This window comes from Rhizophagus irregularis, chromosome 9, assembly GCF_026210795.1.
Source record: "Rhizophagus irregularis chromosome 9, complete sequence".
Taxonomy (NCBI): Eukaryota; Fungi; Glomeromycota; class Glomeromycetes; order Glomerales; family Glomeraceae; genus Rhizophagus; species Rhizophagus irregularis.
In genome coordinates, this window is record NC_089437.1 from 2,361,401 (window position 1) to 2,374,575 (window position 13,175).

The following is a 13,175-nucleotide window of genomic DNA, read 5'->3' on the forward strand; positions in this document are numbered from 1 at the left end:
CTTTAGAGTTTATTATTATTATATATTAAAATTTCAAGTATTATTGTTATGTATAATTTTGAGTAATTAATAAAAATAAAAAGTTTGCTACTTTTATCTAGGTAGTGTATAACCTTTTAAATATATATGCTAAATATATTTTAATCTGCTCTGTAAGTTTGCTTAAAGCACAAAATAAGATTTTGCCATTTTTTAATTTATTTGCCTTTTTTATCTATTCATTTTTAGATATAATTAGCAAAATCTTTTACTCATATGTAAAGTCAAAACAGTATACTTTTTTTATAAACTTGTATTGTTTTTCTTGTTAACTAGTTAAAAATTGATTTCGGGTAGCAGATATGTGTACCCGATATGACATATGTGTAGTAAAAATGCAGAAAATCGGGTACCTGATATGTGTAAGGATGTACTTATTTTATGATTTCTTGATATTAATCTTAATTTATAAAAAAATTAGTCCGTATATCTAATCACGTGATTTACCGCTTTAGACGTTTATGGTAATATCCCAGTAATAATTTATTTTGTAATCAAAAAACCCTAATATTATTGGATAGTAATGATAAAATATAAAAATCACTATAATCTACAAATCAAAATGTACGCGTCCTGCATGTAAACATTTGTCATAAATCGGCTTATTTTTCCTCAAGTGAACTTGGACAACTTGGACAGCAAGAATGAGTTCTACAAGAGATAAACAATTACCAAGGTTTTTGAATAGTATGATATTATAACGCGGGTTTATCCCTTTTTATTTGGATTTTATGTTAATGTTTTTATTTTAATAGACTTATATCACCGTCTGCTTTACGGCGTTCAACAACTTTTTCAACTAAAGAGAATATGCCCAAATCAACTCAAGTAACAGCAAGAAGAGCTACTCACCTTCCCGGAAATAATGGTAATAATACATTGAACCGACCAAAGTCTACTACAATTAAAACACCCAGCATTCGCGCTTCTGCAACAGCGAATCAGCCAACAAAAAGGTAAATGTATAAATGTTTATTTATTCATTTAATCTCTTCAATGTTGAATTAATAATTGCGTATAACAGGAATGAAACTCTTACTAATGCGAGAAAAGGTGCTTCAAGTAATGTGAAATGCAAGGTAATTCGGTCGTCAACTTAGTAAAATCCGTAGTATTGGACAAATATTTATTTTTTTTCGTTCATAGCCTTCGCTTGTCAAACCTGTACCACTATTCTCATTAAACGTTTCAAAGAATAAAATCCTTCAGCCATCTCAGAGTACTTCTTTGACAAAAAACAATGTTTGGTCAAAAACTGCGGGGCCAAGGATTAAGACAACTGGCAGTTCACAGAAAGATAAAAACAATGTTTCAACAGACACAAAACTGCCAACGCGGCTTACGCGCGTTAACCCAAATTTGAATCGACCTTTACGTTCCATGGTTACACCAGCTCAGAAAACACAAAAACCCGTAGCTCGTGGAATATCTAAAATCAACACAATTTCATCTGCGAGAAGGAGGCAAACTGTTGCCCTCAAAGATATACAAGCTCGATTTAAGCCAAATCCTGTTTCTCTTCAAGAAATTTTGTCAAGCAAAACATCACGTGATATGACTATGAAAAGACAATCTTTAGCATCTAGCAAACTCGGTTCAATCAACTCCGCGAAACCTTCCATCGGCTCGTCTCGATCCAGAATGACTTATTCATATCGTGTCGAGGTAGCTAAGCAATCACTTTATATTTATTTTTTAAATACTTTACTAATCAGAAAGTTATTATTTAGAAACCTCGAGAATCAAGAGCATCAATTTTTTCTGGCGCATTACGCGTTCCCAAGAATGGTAATATTAAACGAGATTCTCGGAACACTTTGATAGGAAAGGCGGTGGTATACTAGTTTTTCTTTTTTTTAAATTGTTAGAAATTATGTAAGCTAACTTTTATTAAAATACTGAAGTCTAGTCGTACATTATCAACAATTCGTGAATTACCTGTTCATCCTAGTCAAAATAAGCCTGTTAAAAAGTCTGCTAATCAATCACGTGGTGCGTCCCGCTTAACGATGCAACCTGCACAGAGCCTTTCAATATCAGCACTTCGACGTAAGACTACATCCATCATCGGTGAGAAACAAATAAGTGTTACAGGTAAGTAACTTACATCATAAATATTAATGTATCACAATTTTAATTACTCGTTACTTGTAATATTAATTTAACCAAGGTGCAAGTAAACAACAAAACCAATCTGTGCAAAATTCAGCCACAGTACAAGAGGTTCCTTCTATACAACAAATTCCTAATGTTCAACAAATAGAAAATCCTGTTAAAACGGTTGAATCGTTGATAGATCCATTAAGAAGAATGAGTATACACCGATTTTCAAGAAAATCATTGTTGATGAATGAGAACACGTCTTCTCGACCAATGAATACGCAAGAAACAAATATGCAAGCATTACAACGTCGTGTTTCTTTTGTGCCCACCAGTAGTACTTCATCAAAAGTGGTTAATGAAGTTGAAGTTAATCCTAAAACTAGAGGGAATGATAGTCAACATCAGAATACAAGATGTCTGTCCCAAATTAAAGATCAAGTTTCAATCCGCCTATTGAATAATGATCAAGAAACTATCTTAAAATCTGCAGTGAAAATGCGTAATGGAAACTTATTTACCTTAGCTACATCTATTCCTTTGCTGTCAAGTCCAACTGATAATAATGAAAAAGGTGATGTGACGAAGGGATTGTCCAATAACAACAATTTTTCAAGTGACGTTGAGAAAGCCCGTCTATACGAAGAGTTGGAAGAACTCGAGAAACAACTGGAACAAGAAATTTCAGAGGACATGTCAGAAATCTTATAATTTACGAGTAGCAACTAATCTAGTGTCTATCATAGTGGTTCTTTGCTTTTTTTATTATTAAATCTAGTAAATGGATGATTAATATATATATGTGTACATATAACAATGTATATATTTATTTACTTTATATTCTACTCCTAAAAAGGTTATACAAATATTGAAAGTTCTTATTTAATTCAAAATTATTTAAGTAAACCTTCAAGTGATATCACCAGAATGTAAGTACAATTTCACGTGATACCAATTCCACGTATCATTATATATGACCAAAATCCGGTGCGGAACTATAAAAATTACAAGGTTAAATTTATGTTTTAGTATACTTTATAATTAAAGTAAACAATATAAAAACTAAGATAAAAGAAATTAAAAAATATTTTTTTTTTTAAGTTGTGGCTAAACTATTTTAATTCGCAACATCTAATACTTTAAACTAGTATATGGTGAAAAATCCCATTTTGTGAAAGTGTAAATCGGCCGTGTGATCATTTCGCGTTTTTAAAAAAAATGACGCGAAAAATAGCTGAAATACTTGTTTCAGAAGCTTTAAGTCAGTGCGTTTGTTCAAATTATTGGCCAAAATGCTATTTAAGCCAAACGGGTAGATAATCGAACCGATTTATTTTAACTTATAATATATTCGGTTTCCTTCGTTTTGATTGAATTTTTAGTTTGACCGGATTTAAATCTGAAGGTCAAATATCGGTTCCAAGCTCTAGTTGTAAGTCAAGAAAATAAGATAAAGGGCTAAATTATATTTCATTTTTTGCTTTTTTTTGTAATTCTAATTACTTTTTTAAATTTTAATAATTTAAATTATATAGAATCTTCACCCTTTTTTACTAACTCTAAAAAAATTATTTTTTGCAATATTTTAGCATCCAGTGATCCAATTTTGATAAGTTCTTTTTTAAATTATAAAACTTAATTAAAGCTACAAATTGAAAAAAAGTTCATTAAATTGAATTACTGGATGTTAAGAACATTGCATAATTTTAATTTTTAACCTTTTAAAAATGAGCTAATTTGCTAAAAGTGTGATTTGTAACTTGTTTTAAAGATGTTCAGATTATTAATTATAGTTTTATATTATTTAGTATTAGATTCTATTTTTTTTATATTAATAAACTTATAAATGTGTTATGATTAAATAAAAAATTATATAACAGTCATTAGACATATTCCTACTGATTCCTTCTAATTTTTACATATTAACCAGATAAAATTCATACAATAAAAAAATATTATTAATGGTTGATTTTTCATAAAATTTTGATTTGAATATTAAATGACATTAAAATAATATTAAAATAACATCAAAATAACATCAAAATAATATTAAAACAATATAGTTAAGTTAAATTTAATTATATTAATTCTATATTAATTAAAAACTTTAAATTTCTATAAAGACTATATTTTATCAAAATTTTTAATTAAAATTTGAAATTTGAATTATAATAAAATTAATTTGGAATTTAGAATTTGGAATTTAAGATTTGGAATTGATTAATTATGTAAAATAAATTATTATAATAGAAATTCTTCCTTATAGATTTTTAGTTTAAAATTTCTTACAAAAAATAGAAGTCATTTTTTGATAGAAAACTTTAGGATAAATCAATATAGAATGAAAAATACAATAATATAACCAAATTTCATAGTGAAAAAGTAATAGAAATATTAAGAATACTGTTTACTAAACCTTAATATAACTATATAGAACAGTATATAAATCAAGTATTGTAAAGTTTTATATACTGGCTTTATAATAAATTAGAAGAACTAAAATACAATTTACTGATGACTTAAATATATTTAATATTAAAAATATTAATAGTCTTCAAAAATATTATCTTTGTAATTTTAATGGTTTTTAAACAAATTTGCTAGAACTTTTCATAAGAGTTCAAAATATATGATTAATAATATTATGGCTGATATATGATAATGATTTGACAGATAATGATATTGATTTACTGAATACAATAATTTCAAGTTAACTATTATACTAATTACAATTAGATATTTTAACTTAAAGTTTCTTACTACGTACTAGCTTTATTAAAAAGAAAGTATAACTATATAAGAAAAAAATAAAGTAAATCAAATAAAAACTGCTAACTTTTTTATCAATCAAATTGAACTGAAGTAGAAAGTACTTTTTTTATAAATTGAACTTAAAAAAGTATAAAGTAGCAACTAACAAGATGGTAATACTCCATTAGTTTCAAATAAGGATAAGAAAAAGAAGAAAAAAAATAGTTAAAAAAAGGTTATACATATTATTACAAAATATTAACCAATAGAATCTATATTTATATATATTAATGATATAATAATATAATTTACAATATTTTTTGGCCTAAAAAAATGTAGATTAAAATATATGACAATTCAAGTTAAAATCAAAATAAATTAGCAATAAAACTTATTTAGTCTAGATAGCTTTATTAGAAAATATTTTTTAAAAAAATTAAATGTATTTATTTATTATATTAAATGATTTAAATTTTAGTAATAAATGTAAAAAAAAATTTTTTATTAATATTTAATTATAAAATTTTAAATTTAAATAATAGGCATATATTTTAAAAATTATATTTTTTAAAAACTATTAGTTTACAAATTTTTATTAAAAAAAATTATTATTATTTAATAATTTTAAATAGAAAATTTCAAAGTTTACATGCACAGGGTGTTTGAACACAGGTCATGTAAAATATAATGACACCAATGTCACACCCTTTTACTTTTTTTATGTAATGTATGTATTTTTTGACTGCTCTACAATTTTACTTAAGGCATCAAAAGGAGTTTTGAATGCCGTTTTTGACTTATATATGAAAAACTGTCTTTGCCGATCATTTCCTAAATTTTTTTAAGAGCAATCGGCAAAATCAATTATTCATAGGTAAAGTCAAAACTGACATTTAAAAGTACCTTTGATGCCTTAGATAAACTTGTAGAGCAGGCAAAAATCCATTTATCTACTAATTTTGAAGTTTATAATATTAGTCAAAATGGCAATAATTACATGATCCAGATTCAAACACCTCGTATACAAATAGAAATTGCCTTTTAAATAAATTATAAATCTATAATAAATAATTTTTATAAGTTTAAATTTAAGTAATACTAGTATGATTTTTTAAGAATATGGATTCTTTATAATAAAAAGAGGGGAAATTACTAAAAAAATTAAATTTATATTTATATATTAAAAATACTTCAAATATTATAATTTATCGAGAATTAATATTAACTAAAAAAAATTTTTTTTAGCAGTTTCTTCTCTTTCTATTGCAAAGAGCCCATATAATTATTATAAAAATAAAACCAATTAGTTAGATTACTAATAATATAAAATAAAAGTTAAAGTAATAAATAAAATAAATAAAAAAAAATATAATGAATTTTATAATAAAATTAAATTACACTTAAAAGTAATAAAACTCCTATTTTTATTAATCATTCAAATTATATATAATAATAATTTGAAATTTTAATGTAATAATATAATATTTTAAAATATCCATTCAAATTTTACACTTCTAATATTTACATATTATATTATTATTATTATTATTTTTAATGATTTACATATGCTTTATTGATATTAAGTTTATATACTATACAAACAAATTATTATGAGTTATATCCACCTAGTAGGATACAATCATTAAAATACAAAAAAAAAATAATAATAAATGATACTATATCTATTGATTTAAACTATACTGATTTTGATTTAATTTGATTTTTTTGAATTTTATATATTATATTAATATTATATTAATTATAACTTATTGGAAATATTGCTAGTTAAGTAGTTATTTTAGAGGTTTATATTTATGAATATGTAGACTAATTACTAAATAAAATATCAATCTCTATAAGGGTAATTAAAAAAAATATACTATATTAATTAAAAAAAATTTAACAATTATTATACTAGTTAAATAAAATTAGTGATTTCTTTATTTTATTAATTAATTAAAATTACATATAATAATAAATGAAATTTTAATATGTAATAATAGATTTTAAAGAATACAATATTAAATTTTCATACTTCTAATCTTTATATAGCTGTATTTTTCTGATAATTATTAAATTAAAAAATGAAGATTTAAATAAAATTTTATTTTTTTAAAATAATTGTTATTTTTTAAAACTATTGCCTTCAAATATACAAAAAATACATTTTATTATATAAAATTTTGAGAAAATATGAAAGTACAGTATTATTATTTTAAAATTAATTTTCTTTTGATTTTTTTATAACTTACAAATAATAAAACTAGAAAAATGAAGTTTTGTATATATATATTAACCAGAATCCTGTATTATTACATATTAAAATTTGTAACATTACTATATACAATTCTAAATAAACTGTCAGTATTGAACTATTTGTTCGCTTTTATATATAGATAATTATTAAAATTTCTTTTTTTTTTAATTAAAATAGTTATATAAAGGCTAAAACTGTGAAATTTAAATATATGTTCTTAAAAATCTATGCAATGTATAATTAACAAAAAATAGGATTCCCTCTACTTGTGTATATAGTGTATATAAGTTTATTGCTCATAAAAAAAGGTATATTATAAAGGATTATTTTATTAGTATAAAATTTAGATTAAGTAATATTAACCTAGATATAGAGCTTTGCTCCGATTCAATTCCGGGTAAACCGGAAAATTTTCCGACGAAAAAAATCATTTACCAATTTAATTTGGGTGGGCATTGTTCAAATAAGATATATATAGATATTTGTAAAACATAGAAAAAGCATTTGTGCCACGGTCTCACAGTTCGTGTAACGTTATCCATTTGACGCTTTATTTAGTCAGCCTACAAGCTGCAATCCGGTTTTTGTACATGGACGACTACTTTGCTGCCATTTTCCATAAACTTGTGTGCGGCTTTATCTTCTCGTTTCGCAGTGTTTGAAACTCAATTTTATTTACTTTCTTTACTGTAAAAAAAAGCTCTTTCATTTTCAACGGTAAAATCAAGAAAAAAATTTAACAATAATGCTACAAAAGATCAATTTGGTTATCATCGTTCTAGACGGTAGTTATCTTCTAGAGGAACACTTTGAGACTATTTTTGAGGCTTATCTTGAGCCTATACTCAAGTAAGTAGTGAGAATTTTTTAAAATTTCTAATACATTGGAAAGTCTTCTATGTAGTCATTTTATTTATTGTAGTTATATTAATAATTTAATTTTACCAAAATATTTTTCAGACATATGAAACAACAACAAATTATAATAGAAAAAGAAGATAAAGAAAAAAAGGGAGAACCAGAAAAAAGCAAAATCACGGTAAAATTAATCATTTAACTCTTTCACTTATCTCGTCTTTAACAGAACAGAAGTTGCCAGGTGTAAGTTCTCCTAGTGGAATACTATCATACCAAATTGTAACGTTTTAATTTTATTTTAACATAGCCCAAGTTGAAATGTGGTCTTGTTGTTTTTGGGAACTACGAACCTATTTCGCGGTCTCCAGTCACAACATATTATTTTGGAGAAAACTTATCAGAATTCGAAAAGCTTATAACCGGCATAGAATTCGAAGACGGTGGTATGAGAGAAAATGCAGTGGCTGAAGGTTTAGTTGCTGCGTTAGAGGTAACTAGCTTGATAAAATTTTTTTTTTCATTATTATATTATGTGTTAATAACGTATTTCCTTATAGATGTTTGATGCATACAAAAGTCAAATGAAGCCCGAAACATCTGAGACCGAAATAATAAGACATTGCCTTCTTATATCTAACAGCCATCCATGTCCTGACCTTGTCCATCGAAATCTTGATGAAAAATACGATCAATATTCTATGAAAAAAATCGTAGAGGAGATGAAAAACGTATGTAACATGAGGCTTCCTATACTGATTGAATTTTGGAATTAATCAAATGTGTCTAATGTATATTATTTGATTTAGCAAAAAATTCATCTCTCGTTGATAACCCCAGAAAGAAATTTTACGGAATTAGAAGAACTTGTAACAGAGGTATGAATTTGTATTATATATTAGATTTTGTTAATTTTACTTTTGTATTGTTTTTCTTAATGATTGCGGGAATGTAATAATTAAAGGTTAACCAAGGCGTTGAGGTTCACAATGCCACAGATGTAGTAAATTCGTCTCATATAGTGAAGTTAGCAGGCTTTAAGCCTCCCTTTACACATCCAAAAGAAGGTGAATTGATTGAATCATATATATTCTAAATTTATACATAGTTGTAATATAATTTAAATTAACCTTTTTTCTAAAAAAAAAACATAAATATGGTCAAAAATAATATAAATTAGTACCTATAGCACAAAAGAGGAAGCGAGAAGATTCGACGAGTTCCACGGGTACTAATGACCAACAATTATCGTCTGCTCAAAATCCGGGTAATGAAGCCAAAAAAGTAAAACTCGAGCAGACACTAGAACTTCCGAAAGATCAACCTCCTATTACTAGTAGTCAGTTACTCGGTCAACAGTCACAGGCTTTTCCAATAATCAAGAAGGAACCTATTCAGAGTTCTCCCGGACAACAGTCAAGCAATCAGCAACCTGTTACTAATATGACGCAAACACAGGCTACACCTAAGTTACAGACGCCGGCAGTTTCAACTGTCGTAACACCAAATACAAACTCTATACCCCCGCAAGTTATACAGATTACACCGAATGTACTTGCTCAAACACCACAACCTATTAAAATAACTAGTCAATCTGCCCCAAACAATGTGCAAATGCAATCACCCGCTCCTGCTGGAACAATGTCTCGTCCCCCTCAGCGGCCCACATTTACATCGCAGCAACCAATGCCTGGTTCTCAGATGTTTGCTCGTCCTCAAAATATGCCTGGAGTTAAATTTCCACAATTACATGCACAATTACATGCACAATTAGCTTCAATGACACCAGAAAAACGTGCTCAGTATATTGCTAATTTGACAGCTCAACAACCTCTTCGAAACAATCCTCAACTTAGAAACGCGTTGACTATTAATAATGCACAAATCAGCAATCAATTGCTTCGACAACAAAATACTCTACTTCAGCATGAGTTGGTCGCAAGTCAACAAAATCTTGCGAATGTTTTGGGTAGAAATCCTCAATTAAATCTTGGGCTTCCTTTACAAAATGGAATAAATATTGGCCAACAACACTTTGTAACTTCGGCTGCTCCTATAAGTGAAGCGGTAAGTACACAAGCTCTTAATGGATTTGTTTCGTCGGCCGCTTTAAATGCAGCTACTGCTCAACAGCTTGGTGCATTTAACGCGTCGACAACTCCTACGAGCAATTCAGTTAGCGCTGTTGGTTATACTACCGCATCAACATCTGTTGGCACAATAAATACACAATTTGGAGGTAACACTACTGCTACGAATAGTGCACAATTGCCTGCATCTACTATGAATTCTATATCCACTGCTGGTATGACAGGACAAACTGCCAATGTGACTACCGGAGTTATAGGACAGATGGCAAATGGTGGAATTCGTCCTAATATGCCTCAAAAAAAGATTAATGCATTATGGAGTGGTCATATCGCATGGTCAGCCAACAATAATCAAGGACAAAAACGCGAGCTTACTTGTCAAGTATCTGCTTTCCCAGTTCCTACCAAAAAGACTGCACCGCTTTCACAAATTGATTAGTGAGTACTATTTTGGGTTATATAATATAAAAGATTAAATTTTATTAATATTTATTTAATTTAAAAAGTATGATTTCATGCTGGCCAGAGAAAATGGAAATTTCTGGCATTAATCATGCTAAGGATGTTATAAGTAATGCTAGTGCAAATCCAAAGATTGTATCATTTTTGCCAAATCCTACAAACCCCACGATCCAGGAAAATAATAATACTTTTGGAGTTTTGATGCGAATTTTGGAAGGGAGAAAGATGGTAGGTAAAAAAAAATGGATTTATTAATTGATTATAAATAAATATTAATCACTTATTGTTAATTTAGGCTGCTTTTGTACGCTTTCCTAATGCTCCAAATCCGAATGGGGGTATAGTTCTTTTCACTAATAATGGGCCAGGCAATGCAACAAAACTTGTTGGCTTGCTCTTTTTGGATACACCGTTGCCAACAAGTGCACCAGTTCTTTCACAAGGACAACAAATTCGACCTCCACAGGTAACAGCACAGCAAAATGCTTTACAACTATTACAACTTCAACAAATGTTGAGATCACAGCAGCAGCAGCAGCAGCAGCAACAACAACAGCAGCAACAGGCAATGCCAATACAAGCAACAGCTTCCGTTATACAGCAAAATGTTCTTCAACAAAAACTTGCGTTACAACGACAACAACAACAACAACAACAGCAAATGGCTAATTTGCCAGCAAATATGCAACAAATGCTTCAGCAGCAACAACGACAAGTTTTACAGTCTACTATGTTACAAAATCCACAGCAGTATCGAATGCAACAGTTATTTCAGTCGGCCAGAAATGCTAATCCTGGTATGTTAGATTATTTGTTATTTTATTTTTACAATACTTTTTCTGTTCTTAAATAAATAATATTCCTTATTTTATGTGTAAAGGTATTACTCAAGAACAAATGATGGCCTTATTGCGACGGCAACAACCGTCTCAACAACAACCAACTCAATAAAAATATTAGATATTTTTTTTTAAAGAAGTGATTTTCATCATAAAGACATTTGGAATAATTTTTGACGGAATTTTGTATTTGTTACAACACCAAAAAAAAAATTATATATTAGCAATGGTTAATTAACAGTTGTAATAATAATCTTCCCGTTGCTATTTTTGTAGTTTATTAGATAATAGTGTCTTAATATATATTAACTAACCACCCATGATAGTTATTAGTAATGGTTTATTACATATTAAAAAAAAACTTTTATATTCTTTTTATAAAACAAAAAAAAACCAAAAAAAAAACCAAAAAAAAAGTGAATATTTTCTGATATACATTTATCATTACAATGTATATTAGAATTATATTCCTGTAAAAAAAACCGACTTTCTTTTTTTCGATTTTTGATTTTATTATATTTTATTTATGTTAGAAAAAAATTTTTGTTTTATAATGTAATTAAAAAAATTACTTTTTATATTTTATTTTCAATTTTATTCAGTCTTTCTTTAAAATCTTTATATAAAGTTTATCTTATAATCGGAAATTTCTCTTGTATCGAATATCTTATTAATAAAGTCATTCATTATATGAAACAAAATAAGTTTATATTAATTTTTTGAGTATGATTAAATGCTAAACTCCAAAGCAGTTCTTGTGATCTAATAAAATTCACGAAGTTGAATTATTTTGATTAAATTTATTAATATCTGTAACAACAATTTGAGCTCTTTCAAGCCTTGACAAGTTGGCAGATGTAGACTAGAAACAATTGAAGTGAATGATGTTAGAAATTAATAATTTAGCGTTTGAAACATTATGAATTTACCTTTTTCAATTCTGTTAATAAAGCGAGACTTCGATCATAAGTTTGAATAACGCGTTCGGGAAATCGTTCATCTTGTAAAATAATGTTTTGGAAGCAAGTTAAAACGCGTTTGCGAAAAAAAATAAATTCTTTTTAACCAAATAATATACCATCAGCATCTTCGGAATCAATTTGCATATCACAAACTTCCACATCATCAACAATTTCGGCATGATTTTTCATAAAAGATTGTAATATTAAAATATCTTCAAACTTCTTCTTAATAATTTCAGGTAAATTACGTCGTTTTTCTGTTAATGTTAATGTCATATCGTCAATATTTGATTCTAATGATATTAAATTCGATAAAAGATTTTCATCGAATGGCTCAACATCTAATTACAGTTGATCAATGGATTAGTATAGTGAGATGAAATTAGAACTACAATACAAATAATGACACCTTTTTCTTCTAATGCTTTATCATAAGCCATTCCATTCACTTCAAAATTTGGAGAGCATAATTTAAACGTATCATCAACCCACTGATAAAAAAACAAATTAGTTATTATGTATATAATAATTTCTATTATAACCATAAATTTGAATGATAAATACTTTTGTAACGATAGAAGTAACTTGTGATTTTAATTCATCATCTGTATCTACATCAAAATATTTTTGTATGTAAGAAGATATTGAACATTTTATTCCATTTTGAATATATAATATGTCCTTTATATCATCTACTTGTATTTTTGGATGTTCTCTTTCCATCACGTTAAAATTACAATTTCTCGGTAGGAAATTATATATTATTGAAAGAGGAAAACGAAATGGTGTACGCGAACTCAGTTTAAAAAAACGCGAAAAT

At 27.3% G+C, this 13,175-nt stretch overlaps 3 protein-coding genes across 3 annotated transcripts; 2 read left to right on the forward strand and 1 right to left on the reverse strand.

Moving 5' to 3' along the window:
* Nucleotides 1–628: 628 nt before the first annotated feature.
* Nucleotides 629–3,000, forward strand: OCT59_029559 (uncharacterized protein). The gene is made up of 7 exons (XM_025315631.2): nucleotides 629–715; nucleotides 795–995; nucleotides 1,064–1,118; nucleotides 1,186–1,704; nucleotides 1,770–1,874; nucleotides 1,944–2,133; nucleotides 2,210–3,000. Exons 1-7 carry the CDS (start codon nucleotides 684–686, stop codon nucleotides 2,848–2,850), a joined length of 1,743 nt encoding a protein of 580 aa, XP_025182303.1. The 5' UTR covers nucleotides 629–683; the 3' UTR covers nucleotides 2,851–3,000.
* Nucleotides 3,001–7,738: 4,738 nt separating this feature from the next.
* On the forward strand, nucleotides 7,739–12,093 carry OCT59_029560 (uncharacterized protein). Its single transcript, XM_066144768.1, has 10 exons — nucleotides 7,739–7,996; nucleotides 8,108–8,186; nucleotides 8,313–8,495; nucleotides 8,563–8,733; nucleotides 8,812–8,880; nucleotides 8,967–9,069; nucleotides 9,183–10,530; nucleotides 10,599–10,782; nucleotides 10,850–11,351; nucleotides 11,435–12,093. Exons 1-10 carry the CDS (start codon nucleotides 7,893–7,895, stop codon nucleotides 11,503–11,505), a joined length of 2,814 nt encoding a protein of 937 aa, XP_065994763.1. The 5' UTR covers nucleotides 7,739–7,892; the 3' UTR covers nucleotides 11,506–12,093.
* OCT59_029561 (uncharacterized protein) lies at nucleotides 11,856–13,134 on the reverse strand. The gene is made up of 5 exons (XM_025315632.2): nucleotides 12,920–13,134; nucleotides 12,765–12,846; nucleotides 12,472–12,696; nucleotides 12,323–12,393; nucleotides 11,856–12,255 (listed from the first exon to the last, which is right to left on the reverse strand). Exons 1-5 carry the CDS (start codon nucleotides 13,076–13,078, stop codon nucleotides 12,166–12,168), a joined length of 627 nt encoding a protein of 208 aa, XP_025182305.1. The 5' UTR covers nucleotides 13,079–13,134; the 3' UTR covers nucleotides 11,856–12,165.
* Between the last annotated feature and the right edge of the window lie 41 nt (nucleotides 13,135–13,175).